Source organism: Phaseolus vulgaris, chromosome 3 (genome assembly GCF_000499845.2).
Source record: "Phaseolus vulgaris cultivar G19833 chromosome 3, P. vulgaris v2.0, whole genome shotgun sequence".
Taxonomy (NCBI): domain Eukaryota; kingdom Viridiplantae; phylum Streptophyta; class Magnoliopsida; order Fabales; family Fabaceae; genus Phaseolus; species Phaseolus vulgaris.
Genome location: NC_023757.2, coordinates 36,733,213 through 36,756,809, shown reverse-complemented (window position 1 = coordinate 36,756,809; position 23,597 = coordinate 36,733,213). Strand labels below are relative to the sequence as shown.

Genomic DNA, 23,597 nt, shown 5'->3' with positions numbered 1-23,597 from the left:
TAATTCAGGCATAACTTTATAATGCAGATTTAGAGACCTAGATATTAGTTTATAAGATAAATTTCATAAGGGAGAAAAATGTTAAAATGAAGAATAGTGGGACAGAAAATTAGGGGAAAAGTGTATAGAAACAATATTGTGATATGATATTGACCTTAGCCTATGTCAAAAAAATAATATATAAAAGCATGCTGACATTAGCTTATAGGGTCCGTCACATGTGAAAATTTCCAACATTTCATGAACAATATTTTTTTAGAATAAAGTAAAAGCGGAGGCATTAGCATTAGCATTACCACGTTGTGGCAGGTCTTGAACTAGGTAGCATCTTCACTTTTTCCGAGTCTATTTGCATCTCCAACTTTCTGAAACCACCAACATCATCGTAATCCGTAAGCACCGTCTTTCTCTTCACGCAACACTCTTCTTCTTTTTCTTTCTTTTCATTACTACTTCTCTTCCTGTTTTGTGGGAGTGCCTTTTGAGATCATTTTTCACTTCCATCAAGGTCAGGTTTTATTATCCTTTAAATAATTATATCGGCTGTTCAGATTTTTTGTTTACATTTCCCTTTTCTCTTTTCCGCAATTTTCTTATGTGTTGGAACGGATTGGAAAAACTCGGTTTTATCGCTGGTCTTAATAAGTTATGCCTGTTTTGAATCATGCATGTCTGTTACATTTACTGAGATTCAATCCTGAAGTCAAGAATTTTACGCTTTCCTTGCCTCTAATTTTGGTCAAAGTGCAATACCTTTTTAATCGTTTCTCGAGAATGTTTTTGTGATTTAATTTTGATTTTTTTTATACTGAGAATTGTGGTGAACTATTATTAGTGTCTTTGATTTGGGGATTTCTTGAAATTTGTTCATTGATAATTATTGGGGAAACTCGGAGCTCAAAGACCCTTAGACTTAATTTTGGTTTCCTTGTTATCGAGGAGTTGTCATGTTTAAAAATTGAGTTTGAGTGACTTGTGCCTCTGAAATCAGGGATACTTGAATTTTCTTGCCGTGGGGTTTATTAGAGGAGTGGGGAGTCGTTGAGGATGAGAAACGTCATCCGTTCTCTGCGACAACTGCGACCAGCCTTTCAGAGTCAAGATTGTGTTTTGTTCAGTGTTAATGTTGCACAAGAATCCCCATGTCATTTTGGACTGAGCTGTCAAATTCATAGTTCAGCTTATATAGTTGCTGATCATGCTGAGACCAACTTCGTCAAAAACCATTCGTTTGTAACAACCACGAGAGCTCTCTCCACTGATGCTGCGAAACTCACAAATAGAGGTTCTCATTTTTTTTGCTTTCGGTGTGCTGGATTCAGGAGGGTTCGAAATTTATTCTCTTATGTCTTTTTTGTATTGGAATTTGCTGTTCTCAGTTACAGAAACAAGCAAAGCTGGGCCTCTTGTTGAGTATGAACGAAGAATTGCCAATGGTGAACTTGTAGAAGGTGATGCTTGCCAGGTAGAGTGTCTACATTTCATTTTTAATGCCTAATTTCATTGATGAAATGGATTTTCCTGCTTGTTTTATCGGTAAAAGGCTGTTGAATATTACTATATTGTAATTTGTGACACTTAATCCGCAGTTGTTGCACTTATTCTTTTTTTCCTTTGTTTAAGCATTGTTTTCTTTTCTTTTGAAACAGGTTGACACTCTGTCAGAACTTCAGAGACTATATGATGATCTTGTTGAGTCTGCTGATGCCTGCCAACTGGATCGCAATTCTGAAAAACCTGTAAGGTATGCATTTCTTACTTCCAGTATCTATTTTCCTGGTGTTGATATGTCTGCTCAAATCTTGAAGCTTATTTTTCACATTTTGTTTACATATTTGGTTCTGAATTTACTGATCTTTTGATTTTGCAGGAGTGGATGGCTGTGGTCTAGGCTCTTGTCCCATCCTTCTTACTCACCTGTAAAAGGTTTATATCTTTTTGGAGGAGTGGGTACTGGTAAAACTATGCTGATGGACTTGTTTTTTGAACAATTGTGAGTTTGAATGAATTTATTTTATATTGATTTTTGTTTTCTCATTTGATGTTGTCTTGTTGCATTTAGTTGTCATACCCTTTTCAACTCTCCATATAGGAAGAATATGAGGCATTTTTAGAGTATACTATGGAAGTGTGTTCTTATGAGGATTTATACCTCTATTGTCTTCGTCTTCATCGGTTGTCTCTTATCAGGCCCTCTAATTGGAGGAAAAAGAGGATTCATTTTCACGACTTTATGTTGAATGTACATAGCATGCTACAAGTAAGTTTACCCAACCTGTTAATTTCCTCTCAAATATTTTTCTTTTCTTCTTTTCTTTTTGGTAGATAAAAGAGGCAAATCTATTTATTCTGATAATAAATCCAAGTAACCTACAATCGAATTGCTTTCCTTGTGTCTATTTTTTTGGTTGGAATTCATTACTTAACATAGGGGGCAGTGTCAATAATTATGTATGTTTTTGGACGAAGGATTTGTTTGAAAATCTTCATAAGATACAAAAAGATGTCTTATGTTTGAGCATTAATTGTTTGTTGCCAGTTTCCAGAATGATGTTGTCTTTGTATGTTTAATTGGTCAACAGAATAAGATGAAACCTATCTCAGATTTCCTATTGTTGTATCCTTGTAGAAGCATAAGGGGTTGTCAGATCCACTTGACAGGGTTGCAGGAGAGATTTCTGATGATGCAATTTTATTATGTCTTGACGAATTTATGGTAAGGTTTTAGTATAGCATTTATTTATTTTGTGATAATAGATCAGGCATAATTTATTTGATGCTATATCTTGAGATTGTTGTTTGGTTTTTCAATAGGTAACTGATGTCGCAGATGCATTGATACTAAATCGCTTGTTTAGACATTTGTTCAACAAAGGCATTGTAAGTAATATAACTGTGTGGTGGTCTGTCAAAACAATAATTGTTTGAATTGTTGCCTAATTAATTTCAAAATTTCGTGTTTCAATGTGCTTGAACGCAAATATAGATTCTAGTAGCAACATCGAATCGTGCACCAGATAACCTGTATGAGGGTGGATTGCAGAGGGATCTCTTTCTACCCTTCATTGCAGCACTGAAGGTATGTTTTCCACATGTTTCTTAGTTGGGAGAGGTGTTAGATTGGATTTCCAAGTCGATTACTACATCTGCTTTTTGGAATTCGAGTGCGTTCTGTGGAAGAAAGTAAAGAATCCAGGACATATTTATATTTTTTTCATTGTAATTGCCTATTAATGTTTTCGTATCTTATTCTTTCATTGTAATTTCCTAATATATGTATACTCCTGTAGGAAAGATGCGTAGTACATGAGATTGGTTCATCAGTCGACTACCGCAAAATGACTTCGGTATGATGTAGAATCTTATACATGTAAGTGCACTAATCTCAAATTGTTAGTTTTTTAATTTATTTTCTGCATATTTGGACTGTAGGGGGAACAAGGATTCTATTTAGTTGGGAGAGATTTGTCTGGATTTCTTAAGCAAAAGTTTCAACAGTTGATTGGAGAAGGCACAGCTACTCCCCAAGAAGTAGAACTAGTTATGGGAAGGAAACTGCAAGTATGTACTAAATTGATACTGGACACATTGAGCATACAATCATGGTTATTATCAATTTTAAGCTCTCCTCGTTTTCTTCATTAGGTTCCATTGGGAGCTAACGGATGTGCCTATTTTCCTTTCGAGGAACTTTGTGATAGACCTCTTGGGGCTGCAGACTATTTTGGGTTATTTAGTAAGTCATTTTTTAGTGAATTTTCTCATTCATGTATACATACATTTTTTTTATCTCCTATCCAAAAGACAAAGGATACAGTTTTATTGTTTGCTATGAATTGCACATGGTAATGATAAAAGTAACATTGGTTTGAATATGTTAAAAGTCATAAAATGATTTTATTTGTGTAGACTTCATTTATTCTCATTGTCGGTAGTTTAGTTTCCTCTTTAATATATATATATATACAAATTCATAATGTAAGAACCATTAATCAAGTTCACACTAGATGTCTTTTTTGTTTTCAGAGAAGTTCCACACGTTGGTTTTAGAAGGCATTCCAATATTTGGGCTTCACAATAAAGCAGCTGCGCATAGATTTGTCACTTTAGTTGACGTAAGCCTCTTGCAATTCTAAATGGGTTTTCCACATATAAAACTTGTTTGTTGTGAGTTTCGTTAGCATATTTTCTCAAACCTTTATATTGTAATATTTCATTCAGCCGAAGGAATGACCTTGCCACGAGTCGTCCCTTTGCTTGTTGACTCTGGTATCATGCAGAGACGAATGCTAGAACACATCTTGAATGTTGCAATCCACTCTATTGTTGAGTGGATTTTCACGGGGTCCCATTAAATTATGTGGATCTTGCTTCCCATCCCAGGTTCCACGTGTTAGTAGTGTGTCAGAAGTGTATTATGTATATTATTCTTACTCTGAATAGCTGAGTATGTTGCCTGTGTTTTTCTCCATCTGGCTGAGTTTGTTCCTGTGAATCTTCATATTTATAAATAGGCCTTATGTAGCAGAAAATGTGGAGTTTTGACTAGAAAAATAAAGAATTAAATTCTTTATTGTTTCCAAAATATCCAACAGCCAAGAATTTTTGGGATTGAAAGTTTTATAAGAACGTGAAGCTTAGGAATAAATGAATAAAGTTTTTTAAGAACATTTAAATGAATAATTATATTCTTTTCTATTAATCTCTATGTTTCTTTTTCCAAGTGAGAGAAGAATAATTTACTTTTTTCACTGTGATTACAGGTAATATACGAGAACAAGGCCAGACTATTATGTACTGCTGATGGAACTCCTCAAGATCTCTTTGAAAAAATATTAACAATATCTGAAGCTAAAAGTATGGCACCCAGAACCTCTTCAAGATCAAGGAAAAATGATGATTCTAATATTTGCGTGGATAATGAATTGGGGTTTACAAAAGACCGCACCATTAGTAGGTATGGTATATCGCTACGCAAAACAACTAGTAATACTTTTTTGTAACAATTTTTATTTAGTTTTGCCTGCTCAAATGATGACGGTTGGAATATCTTGCCTTTTAATATTATTTATATGATCATCTAAGATCGAGAAACACTATAGATTGAGTACTGGCAATGCAATTGAAGTTGTACCCTTAAATTTGTGAAATAGAGAAGAAAATTTGGATGCTAAAGAACTGGATAATGGTTTATGTGTAATACTAGGAGCAGGCAGCCGCTCTTTATTCATTAGTATATTTCTTCATAGAAATATTCAAACATTAAATCTTTTACCTCAACCTAAGATGTACATCCAGTAGCTGGGATCATGTAAAGTGTTGGTTGTCAGGGGTACTGATGGAATGAAAAGAGATGTACCTGAAACAACAATCTCCAACATATGAGTTTTGGTATCTGAGTGTACCAGAATAGAACTGAAACTGCTTTTGCCTACAGTATATTATGAGTCAGTTACAAAGATGTCTCTAGTGATTCAGATACATAGATTACACCCACAGTTTTGTTCATTGTCACAAATTACTAGGGGTCCAGCCGGTTTTGGGATTGGTTGGTATTGCGTTATTCTTTTTTGGCATTACTAAGAGCTAAAAGCAATATAAGCATGGAAATATAACATACAGGTACCAAGATAACCACAACTCTTGTAACAGGTATGTATATGTTGCAATTACTGATTGTGATATAAATTTGATGCAGACTGACAGAGATTAACAGCAGGGAATATTTAGAGCATCATGCTGCCATGTTATCAGAAAAGAAGGAAAGAATGGATCAGAATCCCCATGAAGCCTGAAAGCATCCGAAACCTCTTTTCATTTTGGTTCCTATCCTACTGCTGTACCATATGGAGTGAAAGTGGGGTAAATTGATCGTGAACAACCAAAAATTTAAAAAAATAAATAAAAAATCTGCAACACATTGTGATTTGGTTCAGTTTGGTTCTTATTGTTGCAGCATTACATTTTCAATAAAAAGCGAGTGCAGAGAGCTTTATACTTGCCACCTGCACTGGAAGAGAGGTGTTAGATAGTATCAATTGTTACTAGCATATCCAAAAATGTTGTATAATCTTTATAATGCAAAAATTCAAATAATTTATATGGATGATGGTCTTCCTAACTACATTTATTTATTTTTAATTTTTTTGCAAGTTTCGATAGGCTTTATGAATAATATTCCCCTTGTCAAGTGAGTTTGTCCTGACATACTAGATGAAACCTTTGATACCATAATCAATTGCTTTATTTCCCCTTTTAGGCTTTTTTTGGATTAGAGGGTGTGGGGAGTGGAAAGTTGAGGTTGTCTGGAGTGGAAGTGTGAAGAAAGTTGATGTTGTTTGGAGTGGAAGTGTGAAGAAAGTTGATGTTGTTTGGAGTGGAAGTGTGAAGAAAGTTGATGTTGTTTGGATTGGGGTATGTTAAAGTAAATGTGTGAGAAAAATTTATTGAAATTGGTGAGTGATGTGATGGTTGTAAGAATATTATAAATTTTTTTGAATAGTAAAAATGGTAAGATTACAAATTAACTCTATAGAAAAAAAGAATAAATAATGATTAATTTTTTTTTACATATTTTAATTAATTAAAATAATTTTAAGTTTCATTTATAAATAATTATTTTTATTTTTATTATTATTAATAATATTTAATATAAAAATAATAATAATATTATTATTGTTTATTAAAATTATTTGATTTACATTTATTATCATTATTTCAGTTAATATTATTATTTAAAATTTTATTATCATTTTATAAATTAATTTTAAATATTATTATTATTTTAATATTTTTATTATTAGTATTAATAATACTTTATATTTGGATTATAATTTGATGATTTTTATATTTGTTAGATGCTGACGTTCCTATTTTTCTTTGCAATTTGCTAGATGTGAACAGTATTTTTGTGTTTAGCATCACTCGCTAGCATTTCCAACAATAAATCTGTTCAAACAAACACATTGTTAGTGTTTAGATAAAGTGCAGTCACCTAGGCCAGCATAAACATTTGTTATTTTTATAGATGTTGATTATATTCATATTATAAGAAAAATATATTTTCCGTCCTTGTGTTTTAAAATTTGTCTTTGGTCAGTCCTCTAATTTTTTAAAATGTGGTTTTAATATTTTTTTATATATCAAATTGAACATTTACGTATAGTTTTCTATTATTACAAATTGATGAAAAAAATTCATATATAATATATTTTTAATCTAAATTGAACATTTCATGATAGCTTTTTACTGTCATAAAATTAATAAAATGACTAATTTCACATATTTATTAAAGTCTGAAAACTAATTAATCAATTTTTAAAAGTATTGAGCAAAACCAAGTTTAAAAACAGACCAAAGGCTAATTTAACCAATGCACAAATCATGAAAACTCCCCATTAAAATTGTAAGTATTTTCAACATGTTATACAGTTTTTATAAATTAATTTCTTAGTTTCACTTTTAATTTGTGAAAAATATATTTCTTTTTTTCGTTTTAAAAGTATTTTTGAACAATTTCAAACAAAAATTAGAGCCAAAAGTTGCAACCAAACTAATCATAATAGATTTATCCAACAAAAACTAAACTTAAAATATTTATTACCACTTAACGAAAATGCAGGTGCTCTTTTTTATTATGTTATTTTATTGAGTTAAAATTAAATTATTGTAATAATTATTATCTCGCATATTAATATATATTATATATATTAAATTTAATATTTATCTAAACCATATTTTTTTTAATTTATTATTTTTGTGTTGTTTCGTTTAAATTTAAAATATTATTTAAAAATTAAATAAGAATTTAAAGTCATAAAAAATAACAAATGATATGCGAGGGATAAAGATGAAGAAATGAGATAAAAAAAATAAAGTAATTTTTACTAATATTAAAAGATATATTAGAAAGTAAAACGTGTAACAAAAATTTCCACTATCATTTCTTTGATCACTATCATAATGAAGGTCACTGTCATTATATTTTGGTTTTTAATCTCAAATGAATTATTTTTAATATAGATTTAATTGCTACAAGTTATTATCATGACGTTAACATATAGAAATAAAACCATTTAACATGTACTGGGGTTTTCATTTTCTGCTTTCTTTCTCTATTAGTAATCAACTGAAGCACAGGAGACAAAGTTAGCTATGGGAAGAAATTAGTGAATGAAGAACAAAAGAATAAAATTGAATGGATGTTTCTACAGCAGAAATTGTCTTCCAGTAGTCCTTCTCACAAATTAAATGCTTACTTGAATTGGCACACCATTGTTCCGTTATTAGAAAAGCGGAATGGCACTAGGGCCGTTCATCCAGTCTTCAACACGCTTGATGGAACCTACAAAAGAGGATAAGCAAAGAGTTATAAAAACAAAAAGTCATTGCCAACCTTGCGAACTGCCAAACCATCGAAGCGTTAATTAAACTAAAATACGCTAAAACTATAACGCCAGGGTGAGTAACTTATTCTTAAATGGTGTTTTCAGCAACTACTGAATAATGGCAGCCAGCATATGGAATGCAAGAGGGCCAACAAGTTAACGAATTCAGTCCCCCATACAGTGGAACACAGTTCAAATTAAACGTAACTGTAATAACAACTAGGCAATTCCACATTCATTTTAGATCATTCGTAACTATAAAGTCAATACTAAATTACAGGGAATGTTTTGCGCTTTTTCAATAGCTAAAGTTTTGAGACAAGTTTATATAACTCAACAAATCCCTGATTTTCCAGAAACAAACCGAGCTTTACAAACAATAAATCCAAGAACAGGAAGCATGGGATAACAGAAGAACTTTCTTTGGTTTTAATGGATGCGGTTTAGTGACATTAACAACTATGAAGAAATGGATTACCTTGACATGATGAGGCATGATCTTGACATCAAATGGAACATGAAGCCATGCTTCAGGTGAATGCAAAAGAAAATTCTCTGGCTTGCTGGTATAAACATCTGCATACTGGTGGATGTGATATGCAAAAGCGGATTCTTGTCCTGTGCTAGTCAGGAATGTTGCTCCAAAACTTCGATTAAACATCATCTTCATCTTGCTGCGTGCTTTTTGTCTCTCCTCATTAAGTTCTTCCAGAAGTGAATTGAAAGCAGGAGTTCGCAGACCACTAGATGCAGTTGCGTGCAATTTACCAAGTAATTCTTGTATTATATGAAACTTTGCCTGCATTTTTCAACAGATACAATGCATAAAATGTCACAGCTCTAACAGCAGTTGAAGAAATAAATTATACTGTTATTAGTCAACCAAAAAGACTTTTTTTTACCTTTTATAGTAAGTAATATAAAAGAATTCATTTAAGCCTTTTTTTCAATAATATTAAATTAAAATGTTTGACACAACCAATTAATTATTTTTGTGGTTGTACAAACTTCCATAATGTCCACAGGTTTCAGAACATCTGTGATTTTAACTTGAAGGCAGAGAAATGTAATAATTTTCACACAAGTAGGCTCACAAAGAATGAAGACTACACCTCAAGAACTACTATTAATCCCAAAATTCTCCTAAATCACTCACACCTCAAGCTCCTAACATAAGAGTAAAATAGTATTTAGTTTGCGAGTCACCGAGTTTTCAATACAATACAACCACTCAGGGAAAACAGGAAACCATCTACATTATATGAGCTAAAAAGCATGAAGTTGTAGAGAAATAATGTCAATATGCACAAAAACGAGAAGTTACCTGCTCAGAACGGTAGGTATCTTCATTTTGCATTTGAATTTCACTCTGCATTAGTAAAGAAACAAATTCATAAAGGTCTATTTTCTGATGTTAACAACGACAAAAGGCATGCATCAGTTCCTAATTAAGAAACACATAAATTTGAAAGAGCATTCAGCAAGCATAATTTAACTTTAAAAAAATTGTCAATCTCAATTATATTAATAATGTAGATACTGCATAACCAACAGGAATTCTAAAGATTCATATTCATCTTTAGCAACTGTGTAACCAACAGACACATTGAAGACTCAACTCAACTACTACTATTCTTTAGATTCATCATGACCATCATCACATGTACAAAGAACGGTATATTAAATCTTACTTTTACTAAGGTCAGCTTTCATATAAATGAAAAATAAAAAATTCTTCGACAGCATGCTATAAATTCATTATCATTGTCTAAGTTGACAATATATTAATAAATGAAGAACAAAACAAGCACAATGATGCAGAAAACCGAGTAACCATTTCCTGAACCACAATGATGCCCCCTCTGATCTGGTCTATCAGAAGTCATGAGAAATAATGACAAGCAAGCTCAAAAATCTATATGAAAATGGATTAGATGGCACACATGCCTCTAGTTCATGGATGATTGCTGCTGTACGCCAACCTGCCTTTGATGGGCCTCTCAAGTCGCTAAATAGATGATCTCCAAAATATATCACCTAATTAAAAATACGAATATTGGCATTTTAGGGACTCCTTGTGAAAGAATATTTATGCCAAATTCCATATTTGCTTCATAATTAAAAATTAATGTAAGTAAATGGAAATTTTACATACGATGGTTTATTATCAGACATCAAATAAAGCATACCTCTGGGCCGTTCCACTTGGTTATTTGGAGAAAGGATTTGAGGCATCCGTGATAATAAATTTTACCTGGAAGAAATTCATCAACCTTGGTAAAAGTTAATGTGTCCTTCTCCTTGTCGTAACAACTGCGTTCAAGAGCATGTTTCAGGACCTTTGCAAAGAATTCAAAAATTCAAGAATATAAATTCAAAGAGATAATAATGGAAATAAATTATTAGCAAAAAATAATTCGCAAAAAAAAAAATCCACGTCAGCTACATGTCAGCCAAATTATTTGTTTCTAGTCCTTCAATTACTTACTTCTAAAGAAAGCCAAATTTAAATTATCTAGTCCTGAAGTAAGTTTTATTATGTCCTTAATAAAAATAAATAAAAGGTCTATAGCACAATGTGTCCCCCAAATATACTTTACTTAAAAATATATCAGAATCAGAATAAGAAGAATTAAGTTAGAATATAAAACAAGCTCCATATCACATAAGATAAAACTACACGAATAGGATACAAACCGGAATGGATGCTCAGATGTATAAAATTGCGGTTTGTTGGCCTTAGCAATCACAACATCAAACAATTCCATCCAGGAGTCTCTACAATCCATAGAATCCTAATCAACATTCAAGAATAAACTCAAGGAAATTATGTCCAGAAATGATAAGTGCTAAACAATCATGAACCACAAAAATTACATTTAAAAAAATTAGGGAGCTTTCAAACAAACAATTTAAGAGACCTGACTGTCAGTGTTAGGTGTCAGTCAACTATCTCAGTAATACATGTACTATACCATAATTCCAGCATACATCTTCCTTTCCCTCTAAAAAAGTTCAGGGTATGTCTTAAGTAAATTCCATATTTTCGTTCATGAGAACTAGAAGCATAGATCCCAGAATATAATAATTTTACTCCAGAACACTAAAGGATTAAGAGTGAAATAATTGAAAATAGTTCACAGAGAAAAACCAGGTTATAGTTAACGGCTACCACAAATGACATCATGGACAAATAGAGAAGTGATGTATGTGGCTGATGGCTCCAAAGAGTAAATGGGCCTAGCAAGCCTCTAGTCCATGAATTGGGCCACAAGTTAAGATGGGGAAGGGTGTATGTGAGAAAGAAGAGTAGGGATAATGATGTGGAATGATTAGGAAGGGCGATTAGTTAGAGAAAAGAGAGGGAATATTTTCTGTGATTAGTATCAGGTGTAGAGAGTGGGGAGGGCATTCTATTTTGTTGTTTGTTGGATAGAGAACTTTTGTTGGTTACTCTAGAGGATCCTAGCTCTGGACGGTAGGATTGTTTATCTTGCTGTATCTTTTTTCTTGCAACCAAACAGAATCTCAAAGCTACCATTATCTTCCATTTCCTTCTATTCCGTTTGCTTATTTTGTGGTGGGATCAATGGCGCCTTTATAGCAAACTACTAATAAATATAATTGGTTTAACACATTTTCCCCTGATAAAGAACAATCTGCTAAGAAATGTGAGCACCATCCTAAGGTTTGTGGATATATATTCGTTACAATAACGTATAATACCATAACTCCTTTATCCTCCACAATATTCTGATGAAATTTGATATTCATCTTCACAAGCTACTAAATTCAAATAGTGCATGCAATCAGCAAGAAAAACTGAAATGTATAGAAGATCTCCATTCCAGATTTCTTCATCATCTAAATGTAAATTACAATCATCATAACAGTTATAACTGAGCACATTCATTATTATACCAATACTCTTTTTGCACTCTTTGAAGAATAGTGTGCAACAAGATGAAAGAAAAGAACGCGTATGTATTTTAGAGATGGAGCTTTGAATCTGTTGAATCTATTGAACCATGGGATTTATTGTGTGTAAACAATTATTGGGCAGTATCTCTTCGCAAAAGATTACTAAACTTCAATTGGTAAAGTGGGACTGAAGTCATAATAAAAAAATTCATAGGTTTTGTTGGAAATAGAAACCTTTACTGTTTATTATCCTTCAATGTATAGTAGAAAGTTGTGATACTTGAACAGTTCTCTTGAAAAGTAGGATGTATTATTATCTTTGTAACCATTCCTATTGTAAATAAATCAATGTTCTAAGTGGAAAATACACTTAAGAACATTCAGGAAATTTCTTTTCTAATTTTCTCACAAGTCTAATTACTCATTTGGTTCCTATAGTTACACAAACTTTTCCTTGTAGTCCTTGTACTTGAATTGAAAATATCCTCTTTTATTCCCAACACATATAACTTATAATACCTTTTAGTCCTCTTTATAAGGACTAAATGGGATATTTTAAGAATAGGGAATATAAAGAAAAAGTTTTATAACTATAGAGACCAGATAAGTAATTAAACCTAAATACAAAATGCATGATATGGTCTCCTTTCTGTCAAATACCTCTAACATAAAACGCATTCCTCCATCCACAAAGTAATAAGGAGAATTAGTCAATAAGAAAAGCTTCTTCCCCCGCTCCCTTAGCATCTTAAGAAAACGTAATATCTTTCCCTGAAATATTCATCACAGATGACAAAAAAAAAAACCACAAACTCTCAATAGTAAAATAAAATAATTCAATCTGATAATAAGACAACATGAAGAAACAATGTCTATCTTGATAATAGATAGTACGATAGTCAAAATAAAACTTAAATGGATTAAGATAATAGATCCTGAAAGAGCATTTTGCTCATATTGTGACACCATTAAACACATTCAGTGATACCAATTAAGGGTAATGAATAAAATGGATGAACTTACATTTTTCACCAAGTATCTACGTGGATCAGATAGAATTCCTCGATGAACCAGGCCACTTCGATGGACATGTTCAATTGCACGAACAACATCTTCATATACATAGGAAGGATCAAATTCTAGCTTAGCATCAATAAAGTACTGCACTATATCTGCAAGAAGGCATGCCTACAGAGTAACAATGCAAACAATCAGTTCTCAACTTAGATAGAAAGACACTTCGTAAGTCAATAGACAGCCCAAGAAGAGGCAGATGAAATTGGAGAAGGAGATTTTTTAACTTTCAATAGATTTTTCAAATTTCCAAGGGAATCAACTCCATAATAGGAATTTTCCCATAAACCCATAATAGGAGTTTGCCCTTAAATTAGTAATGTAAGTTTTATAATTTAAAAAAATTGGTAACATAGTTTTTCTCCCTTGGTGGTAGAGGTATAGCTTACTTACCCTAACAGTCTAAGAGATGTGCTTAGCTATTCAAAGTACAAGGACAACTATGTACTTGTTATTTCTTTAGTAGTTTAGTTAGCTTTGCTTGGATACAAGAGTGGGAAAGGGGAGTGTTTGACCACTTCTTCCCACACCCACGCCTCTCTACATAGGGAGCACTCGTGAACTTCAGCCACAACATTGATCATTTGCAAAATTGAGTGAATTTTGTGTAGAGTGTGATTTTCTTCCTTCTTGGAGAGTTCTTATCTTGAGTAAAGACTCTAGTATGGATCTTTCTTTGTTTATGTCATGATGAGTCACACATATGTTTGTTAACCAAAATTCCTAATTGAAGCATTTCTTTTTTAAAAGGTAAACGTCTCTTTTTAGTCTTCTTCCTTCTCCAAACCATTCTTGGTTTCCTTCTCTTCTTGCTGTTTTGAGCTTGCGCACACCTCCTCCTTTAGCCATCAAGATGCATCTCTCTTGCAACCAAGAACAACACCTTACAAAGAATTAAAGCCTGCCTTGCTTTCAAGAACCTTTCCCTCCTGAACTAAACTTAATCCTCTGGGTCTCCTTAGATTACCAACATCAAACCTTCACCATAATTCAAATAATTTTCACCTTATGCTTCCCATGTTTGGCTGAGATATCAAACCAAGTTAGGATCCAAGAATTCGAGAAACCTTATCCTAACCTCTCCTAACAGCTTCCACAACCTATCGTTGTGCTTACCTCCAAGTACCAATCAAGAAATTCAACAAAGCCGAGACCAAGCCCACCATGATGAACCATCAAGAATCAAGCCAAACCATGTCCAACAAGAAAACCTTCAAGAACTCACCAAGATTCCTAACTAGTGCAAGTTCTTACATCCAACCCCCACAAGAGTATAAGAAGGTCTCCATCACTTTCAGTGCAACAGTCAACAACATAATAAATGCTCAATTGAAGAAGCAAGGGTAATTGGGATTGAATATACTAGGTCAAGTCTCATTAAGGGTGGGTGCATTTGGATAAACATTTTGAAAAGGTAATTCTGTGATATAGCTTTTTTTAAGAGTTTATTTGCAGAAGCTATTCTTGTTAGCTTATTGGAAACCAAAACTACTTTTTTGGGTTTTTTTTTTCAAAAATAAAAAACATTTAATCATCAGACAAATATTTAAACACATTTTTTACTTTTTCCCTTAAAAAGTAAGCCCTTAAAGGAAGTAATTTTTTTTTTCTTACAAGATTTAATTTTGCCCTACATTCTATGACTGCTTCTTATGGTACAGTGGCTCAAATCAAACACAGAAAGATACTGCAGCATGGCCATTCTGGATATACGTTGAGGTTGACATGTGGATGGCAGTCAATTACTTGTTTACGCAACTTTATGACATGCATAATCGGAATAACAATGATCTTCTTTGACATATGAAGAAGAGTACAAAACTCACTGGATAAAAGTTCTGAGGCAAAGCTCCAACATTACACAGTACTAAAGCAAAAGTTATTATTTAATAATAGGATAACAAGGAACTAACCTCACTAAAGCAGAAGAAATCCATCAAACCAACAAGTGATCGAGCTTGATCACGACCAATATGCCGTGTGCCATATATTTCATGTATTTCCCTTTGACTTAGCTGTAAAATTATTCAATTGAAAGAAATTACTGGCACTATTTTAATTTCTGTAACAACAGACAAACCATGCTCACTGACGCTTGTCAAATAGAACTGCCATTTAATTCGTCCTTGTGCAATCTATAAAATAAAACTCACAGTTCCAATTGTATGTGAATTATGGAAACACTTAATAGAGTTTAAAACCAAATAAATTATAAAAAGGCTAATAAGGTGCATTCAACTGCCAATGAAACAAAAGAATCAGTTCCAAATACCTTCCGTCTACCATAGAAGCATTCATCCAGCTCAATCGAACCAAAGAAATCCAGCTTCATGAGGCACCCTTTTACCTTATCATAGTACAGGCCTCTAATGGGGAAAGCTGGATCATATTTAAAACTCAAGCAAACCTCCGGATACCTAAGCTGAAAGAAGCAACAAGACGAGTAAGGAAAGGAACCAGAGTCATAAAAACATACAGCAGGAGCGCGTTGTCAGAGCTAACCTCATCAACCAAATATTCCTTCGCAAGGTCATATATCAAAGTCTGCAAATGCGACGAGTAATGCGCCAAAGTGTAATCATAGTCGAACCCATAAACTTGCAATTTATCCAATCTCAAGTTCTTATTCACATATATGCCTAATCAAATAAACATAAGATTAAAAAAAAAAACTATCAACATAATTCCGAAAAGAAATATTGAAGAAACAAACCTTTAGGATTCAATTTTGGCATTCTTCTGAGCGCATCCGGAATGGTGAGAAAACTCTGTTTGACGGCTTCGAATTCGCGACGGAGCGCGGATATGTCTTCCTCATCGGACTTCAGTAAACAATGTTGCGAAGATTCAACGACGCTGTAGCTTCGAGAGCTTCCCGAAAACCCTGAACCAAACACGCCTCAGCAAAACGGTTTCTGACGTAGTCGTTAAAGGCGATTCGTCATTAATTTGTTCTATTTCTACTGTTCGTTTACGGAATAAAATTCAAACAGGTAAAAGGCATAATAACTGCAAAAGGTAAAAATAAAGAAGGAAAGTGATGATAGGGAAAAGACCTTGGTGGAGTGGAGAAGGTGAAAGGAGCTTCCCCTGTGAAGAAGGAAAGAGAAGAATGAAAGAGTGTGGTTGAAGGAGAAGGAATGAGAGTATTGTAGCGTGATACGTACGTGTATGGAGAAACACAGAGGGAGACGGATACGAATACGAAGAGAGGCCATTTGATTGGTCTTCGTGCAGGATTGAAACAAAGATTGAGGAAGAAAAAGGAGTTTTTGTGTTTGTATTGAGAAAAGTGTGTGTATGTGTATGGCCAGAAACTGCGAATAACGTACCCTTGCTTTTACGCGCCCATTTCCCAACGATTTTTTTATTTTTATACATTCACCATTGATCCTCTCCGGTCAGAAACTGAAGGGTCGGATTTAAACATCTCACCCATTTATGTTTTTATCTTTCTTTCATATAAAAGTGTTAAATTTAATCAACAGTTTAGATTTCATTCAGTGTTTATGTAATTGTAGAGGATCTTCTTGCTGCCACAAAAAATTAATTAAAAAAAGTCAAAGAAAGAAAAGTAGGAATAATAAGGATATTATGCACTGGGTGTATAGTATAGACAGAGAAAATAATAATAAAGCGAGAAAAACTGATAAATAATAATTTAACTATTATTTTAGTCTGGATCAGTATTTATTTTGTTTATAATTATAATTATATTTTTAAATAAACGAGATTCTAACATTATAAATTATATTATGTTTAAAAATTTAATATATAAACTATATTTATATTTAATAATTAATTTAAATTATAATGTAAAGTTGTTTTTAAATTGAAATGAATACATAATTAAAAAAATAAATATAAAAAGGCAAAGATAGTTTAACATGAGTGAGGGAAATGCTTTCACCCAATTATAAAGTGTACGAAATATCTCTTTTAAGTAAAGAAAAAATTAATAGTATTAAGAACTTTAGTTAAGAAACCGAAATTGAGTTATAAATCTAGAAGCTATTTTCTAGATGTAAAAATATTTTTCAGATTCTATATATTTAAATATATTATAAATTATATAATTTAAAAGGTATTTTTAAAAAATATCTTCTTGATTTTACAATTTTGAATATACTTTTTTTAAGTGATACACTTTTAAATTGTAGAATTAAAAAGTAATTTTTTTAATTCAAAAATATATTTTAAATTTTACAATTAAAAATATATTTTTTCTAATTACAAAAATTTAGAATCGAATTCTATAATCAGAATATATGTTTTTTACACTGGAAGAGAGGGGTGTATGTAGGGTCATTTTATAGACACTTTGGAGCTAGTGGGAGAAATTTGGAGTTGTAGAAGAATTTGCATTTACCTTAACAGATTACTTACAAAATGTACATCACATTACTCTGGTTCAGTATTAAATGGACTACATATGATTCGGTCTTATAATAATCAACACATCATTTTAACCATTTTTAAAAAATTAAAAATAAAGTTCAAATAAACTTATATAAACAAAATAAAAATTATACATTTATATGTATTTTAATTTAAATCACATCAATAAATTAAAAAACTTATGCAGTGATCTGGTATATAAATAAATATGAATAAATATATATTTAAAAAAATACTTTAATTTTAAAAATATAACAATTGTTTTATAAAATGATAGAATTAGATCGTACTTTTATTTATTTTACCTACCTCATTTTATAAAGCTTTTGAATCGATGCATAATCAATACACACCATTTTTCTCTTTGAAAAGCAATATTTTCAATTGAAATTTTAAATCTAATCAATTAAATTGATTAAAATTTATTCACCGAATTGAATCCAATAAGAACCAAACCCATCAAAATTGAAGGTGACTGTTTCAAACACTAGACTTGTGGTTTTAAAATTTGTTGAACCTAATCAAATCATGTACTTTTCATTGTTATTTTACCCCTAATTTAACCATGTACTTTATTTTAACCCTTGAATTTATCCATGTACTTTTATTTTAACCCTTAAATTTAATCATGTTAACTGTTATTTAACTAATACTTAATTAAAATTTTAGGGATACTTCCGTGAACTAAACTAAGTTTAAGTACTAAAATAATAATAAATAATTAAGTTCAGACACTACAATAATAATAACTGTTTAAGTTTTAAAACAACTTTACTTATTTCGTTTTTCTAACACTAGTGTGACAAAAAAACTACACTTCAATAACTCTTTTAAATTTTAATACTTCAAAGAATTTAGTTCACAATAAATTAGGATTTCAAATAATGTGGTGTATCCTTAGATTTTTTGCTATGGTCCTAGGTTTCCAATGTTCGATAACTTTGAGGAACTGTCGTACATAAGATCTTATATTTAACTATTGAAATTAGAACTAAATACTCTTTAAAAAAAATACGATTCAGAATTTTATACGCCTAGCATAGCCTCTATATCAAACAATATGATCAAAATAAAAGCAAAAAAATCGGGAGTTAAAAATAGTACGTGAAAAAGTATCTTCTATTTTAGTTGTAGCTGCCCTGTGAGCGAAGGGACTTCCTCATTGCATATTAGTTTCTTGTACTCTACGACATAAGATGCTTTTCACGAGTTCCAAACTCCTCCAAAGCAAGCTACCCATATGATGCCCATGGAATCTATCTTTTTAAAGAACATTAGTTTTAGATCCACTGATTTTAATAAGAACTAACGAAGGTTAGACATAGTTTAACAAATTTGATTATATGAGACACTAAAATTCCTATGGAAATTAACTATTTAGTGCTTCATGCACACTTCAACTTCTTTTTTTAGGTGGTTCGTACTTCATGCATAGCTCTACGCCCTATTACTCCCTTTTTCATGCCAACTAAGCAAAAGAAAATAAGACCCACATCAAAAAAACCAACCTCCTATCTATCCTTTCGCATTGACAGGGAGATCCATACTGGAGAAATTATTTATTCTTCCTTCTCGATACTATCTCTGATGCCCAAGCTTTGCCAGTTTCAGTCTGGAACTTTCCTGCAAAAGGGCAAAATTTTCCCCAACACATTATCAACACTATTTAACCATAAAAAGCAGAAAATTGATACTTCGTAAACAAGTGAAAAATCCATCCAACATCTTCCAATACAAGATCAACTCCTAAACAAGTGAACAAAAATATGCAGAATATCAAAGTCATAGGATAAATTCCCAAATCAAGTAAGCGACTTAGAAATGTCGACTTTGAGATGTTACATATGACATTCCATCTCATGTTAGCGAGCAGTTACTGCTGAAGCTTAACATTGTTATTCCACACACACACAAAAAAGGCAGGTAAGAGAAAATCATAAATGTGGAATTTCTTTTTATTCACAAACACCCTCATATCCAGCCTCCATCATTCAATTTCCGAACACAAACAAATAAACCACACTCTGAAAAAATTCATACCAGCAGTTGACTGGAAAAACTCATCCAAATCTTTCCCCTGCTCTGCAAAAATTCAAGAAAGAAAATTTCAGAAGATCTAAACCGTGTGATTATTACACTGAGAGAAATAACCAAAACACTCCTTCATTCCAATGTTTACTAGTATAAATTTTGAAGTCTAAATGCATTGTGTACTAGAATTCAAAACTAGTAGGATGCAACCTGTATTGTTATTCCCCACTGTATATCATTACAAATGAGTAGTCAAATTCAATACCAATCATCATATAAGTATGTAGCAGAGGATATTCTATTCAACCTAACGGAAGAAGAAACATATAAGGGTATTATATTTGAAATTCTATGAAAAAAGGCACAATATGACATAAAAATACTGATTACAAACATTTGTATAAAAAAATATATGAATCCACAGTTAAATAGTTGTTTGTTTACCCTTATCATCCTTTTTTAATTTAACATATCATTAATGATATCCATAGAAAACAAAACCCGAAAAATTCTAGCAAAATCTTAGATATAGTAGCTAATTTGTTGATGAACATGGAAAAACTCGTAAGTTGTCACGCCTCTGATCCTCCACCAAGTTTGTCTTAATTATGGAGGCCAACCCACCCAGTCCAGGAGAACCATGTGCTCAAAAGTTTAAGACGTCCTAATCTCAACATCACTTCAATTATATAAATTCCTTAACATATATAGATTAATTTGTTGATATTCATTATTAGAAGAATTGAAAAACTACTCAGATGATTTAACAAGGCCTGAATATGATCATAATAACTGAAAAAGATATGAAGAAAAATAAAATTGAAAAAATTGTCTCACCATCTTCGTATTCCAAAGCTTGGAGTATCATCTCAACCTGTATGGAACAGAATTTATGGAATCAGGATAACTAGTTGTGAATATGGTGAGACCCAGAGGTATTGAGGCAAAAATGTGACAATAATTTTAAATAAATTAACATCTTCTGTCTGATAGAATATTAACAATAAATGCAATAGTGGAACAGCATTATCACATAATATACCACCTTCCCCCTTTTAATGAACATAATTCATGAATCACAATACCTCATTATTAAAATGGATCAAAAAGGGATCCTAAGCCTAGCTCACTTTGATGGGACATGGCAAGTTTTCAGGATAAGTTCAATAACCCCCATCCCCCCATCAATGGAACAGCCCTTTTCCCATTCCCCCAGTTTCTCTCTTCACTCTCTGTACCCCTCACGAGGACCACTTGATCACTTAGGCACCAAATTACACACAACACAACTCAAGAGTTATAACCCCGATATGATTCTGAAAGACAATAGCAAAAAAGCCACCAACCTTGTCAAGGTCCTTGACGAATTTAGCTTCTACAGAAGAATTTGATTCATACTCCATCCACAACTCAGTTATTTCCTTTGCTTCAATACGACAATTTAATTAAAAAGAGGTGAGTTTTCGTTATCCACACATTAACAAACTCATGTAAAGATTACAGAGTGGAAAAAATACCTGTAGATCCTCCTCCAAGTACTTTACACATATGATCTAATGCTGCTTGTTCTCGTTGACTCTTTTCTGTTTTAGACACCCCATCCAGTGGGGTTATGTCCCCAACAATTGCTGTTAAACAAAGCACCAAAGAGAACAAATAAAACTGCCGATCTGTACTATGAAGAGAGAGCATGAGAAATATGATGATATTGTTAAACACTTGTATTAAAGCTTCTAATAACTTGAAAACCCAAATTAGGGGTTACAAAAGCAATGTGAATTTACTTGCATCAACTCAACAGCTAGGACTAAGTAAATCGGGTTTACTTGTGTCGACTTCTAGTATTTTAGGTTTTAGGCATTTATCAAGTTCTCATCGAGTGTAACATGAAAACAGAATAATAGAGGGCAGAAAATACATGTGTATGAATGTGTGTGTGTGTGTATATATATATATATATTAGTTTCTAGGTCACTAACCGGTTGGCATCATAACATAACTTGTTGCAGTCAGGGTTTCCATCTAGAACACTATATATTACATAACGAATTTATTTCAAAATTTAAACCTAAACTTGCTCTTGTACTCGCTCAATCTCGTCCACTGTTTCAAGTTTATTTACATTTCCAGCTGAATTTAGCCTAACTTATCCACAAAATTATGTCATAATTCATAACAATACTTAGGTATGCAGAACCACTCTTACCAGCCATAAACAATTAACTGAAAGCAAATGGCAGATTGGCATACCTTCTGCAATGTCATGAACAATAGCCATTTTAATGCACCTGAGGTTAACGAACACAAATAAGTTTAAAAAAACCTACCTCGCTTTATATTGCTATCAAGTGTATTACAGAAATAAAGTCATTAAGAAAGGTATAATCATCTAAGGTAAAAGGAAGGTGAATTAACTTGTTTCGGTCGACACCAGGAACATCTGATGCAATCAACGCCATCAAGCCCATTCGATACATATGATCAGCAATAGATTCTGGATTCTTAACATCTTTTCGTACCCACCCAGTTCTCTTTGTTGTCTGTTTAACATACCACACAGTACTCAAACAAGTTAGAGCACTACAAAAAAAATACGAAACGAAACAGCATAAGTGAAAAATCTAGCTTTTATTGAAGCCACTTAATGTCAAACAAATGCAACCAAATTTCATTCTGAAATCAAGCTTAGGTTAACTAGTACTGACAGTTTTCGGAATCAAAATTAAACAGCCGTTTTCTCGATAATTTCTCCGGCATTTCTGAAAAACAAAGAAGTACTACATCGGCAAATAGAAAGCTCGTTTACGGATAAGCACCTTGAGGCGGTGACAGATGGAGAGGAAGTCAATGGCGGAGGAAGCAGAAGGAGCGCCATCCGCATGAGAAGGAGAAGTGGCCATGCGACAAACCCTAGTGCAAGTAGATGCAGATTTTAATTTAAAGAAGGCGGTAGAAAGAAAAGGAACAGGCGCACGGGAAAGAAGAGGGAATCGCATTCCACTCGATTCACTTCTCTCCAGATCTTGTGGAAAGTAGTAAGTAGAACAAGGTACAAGGAAGGATATGTCATGAATTGCGAAGAAAATTATCCGGAATAATTAATTTTATAAACAACGGTAAAATTAAATTTAAAACATTTAAAAATGTAGTATGTGTTAAAATATAGTCTTTGAAATTTTAATATAGACGATATTATTAAAAAAATAACAAACTGTAAGTTGAAATCTATTTGTAATAAAAAAAATTTATAAATATAAACTTGAAGGATCTAAAAAATAATAGTAGAGTAGAAGTGATACATTTTAAATGACATCTAAATTTTTATTATTAAAATGAAAAAAGTATATAAATAGAAAATTTAGTTCCTCATATTTCATTTTAAAAGAATCACCATCTGATCAAAATCTAAAATATAGTAAGTTCATTTTTTTGTCTTTTCTTTTGAGTCAAATTTTGAACTTTTCAAGTTGTCTCTGTCTATGCTTTGCATATAAAAATTTTAGTTTCAGGGTGAATCTATGTTACCTTAGGGTTTTAATGATAGTTAGATTTTTTATTAAGATTTTGTGGTATAGGTTAATTATCTTTAAGGGTTTTTGGTAAATTTGGAACTCTTAGTGAACATTTGCTCAAGTAAAGGTAAGGGAAGCTAGTCTTATTTTTTTAAATAGAATATTAGGTTAAAAGATCTGAATGTGAAGGTGATGTGGTCACCAGTTTCAATTTTTGCTTGCAGGATTGTCTCTTTTAAATAGTAAAGTAATATATTGACTAAAATGGTTAATT

General features: G+C 32.2%; 3 protein-coding genes across 16 annotated transcripts; 1 reads left to right on the top strand and 2 right to left on the bottom strand.

Annotated features, from left to right (window-relative positions):
- The first annotated feature begins 206 nt into the window (after window positions 1-206).
- Window positions 207-6,121, top strand: LOC137807405 (uncharacterized). Of its 11 annotated transcripts, none has more exons than XR_011080511.1 (17): window positions 212-392; window positions 992-1,285; window positions 1,380-1,465; window positions 1,650-1,744; window positions 1,871-1,993; window positions 2,191-2,260; window positions 2,630-2,716; window positions 2,815-2,880; window positions 2,987-3,079; window positions 3,291-3,347; window positions 3,433-3,561; window positions 3,646-3,736; window positions 4,027-4,115; window positions 4,222-4,383; window positions 4,764-4,957; window positions 5,699-5,862; window positions 5,957-6,121. XR_011080511.1 is itself a non-coding variant. In XM_068608036.1 (15 exons), exons 2-15 carry the CDS (start codon window positions 1,048-1,050, stop codon window positions 5,793-5,795), a joined length of 1,515 nt encoding a protein of 504 aa, XP_068464137.1. In that variant the 5' UTR covers window positions 207-392; window positions 992-1,047; the 3' UTR covers window positions 5,796-6,121. The 11 variants fall into 11 exon arrangements, 4 of the variants coding, with proteins under 4 accessions (XP_068464137.1, XP_068464139.1, XP_068464138.1 ...); XR_011080512.1 differs by having other exon boundaries at window positions 368-508; XR_011080506.1 differs by lacking the exon at window positions 4,222-4,383 and having other exon boundaries at window positions 208-392.
- A 1,953-nt stretch (window positions 6,122-8,074) lies between these two features.
- Window positions 8,075-16,726, bottom strand: LOC137807399 (uncharacterized). Its single transcript, XM_068608027.1, has 14 exons — window positions 16,550-16,726; window positions 16,439-16,472; window positions 16,096-16,266; window positions 15,885-16,021; window positions 15,655-15,804; window positions 15,296-15,397; window positions 13,332-13,496; window positions 12,969-13,079; window positions 11,085-11,182; window positions 10,577-10,700; window positions 10,335-10,424; window positions 9,712-9,756; window positions 8,866-9,186; window positions 8,075-8,344 (listed from the first exon to the last, which is right to left on the bottom strand). Exons 1-14 carry the CDS (start codon window positions 16,598-16,600, stop codon window positions 8,315-8,317), a joined length of 1,629 nt encoding a protein of 542 aa, XP_068464128.1. The 5' UTR covers window positions 16,601-16,726; the 3' UTR covers window positions 8,075-8,314.
- Window positions 16,727-18,871: 2,145 nt separating this feature from the next.
- Window positions 18,872-22,883, bottom strand: LOC137807401 (uncharacterized). 4 transcript variants are annotated; one of them, XM_068608030.1, is made up of 9 exons: window positions 22,628-22,883; window positions 22,227-22,351; window positions 22,062-22,099; window positions 21,329-21,439; window positions 21,158-21,237; window positions 20,649-20,685; window positions 19,821-19,862; window positions 19,289-19,403; window positions 18,872-19,040 (listed from the first exon to the last, which is right to left on the bottom strand). In XM_068608030.1, exons 1-8 carry the CDS (start codon window positions 22,805-22,807, stop codon window positions 19,336-19,338), a joined length of 681 nt encoding a protein of 226 aa, XP_068464131.1. In that variant the 5' UTR covers window positions 22,808-22,883; the 3' UTR covers window positions 18,872-19,040; window positions 19,289-19,335. The 4 variants fall into 4 exon arrangements, with proteins under 4 accessions (XP_068464131.1, XP_068464132.1, XP_068464130.1 ...); XM_068608031.1 differs by having other exon boundaries at window positions 18,872-19,036; XM_068608029.1 differs by lacking the exon at window positions 18,872-19,040 and having other exon boundaries at window positions 19,042-19,403.
- Between the last annotated feature and the right edge of the window lie 714 nt (window positions 22,884-23,597).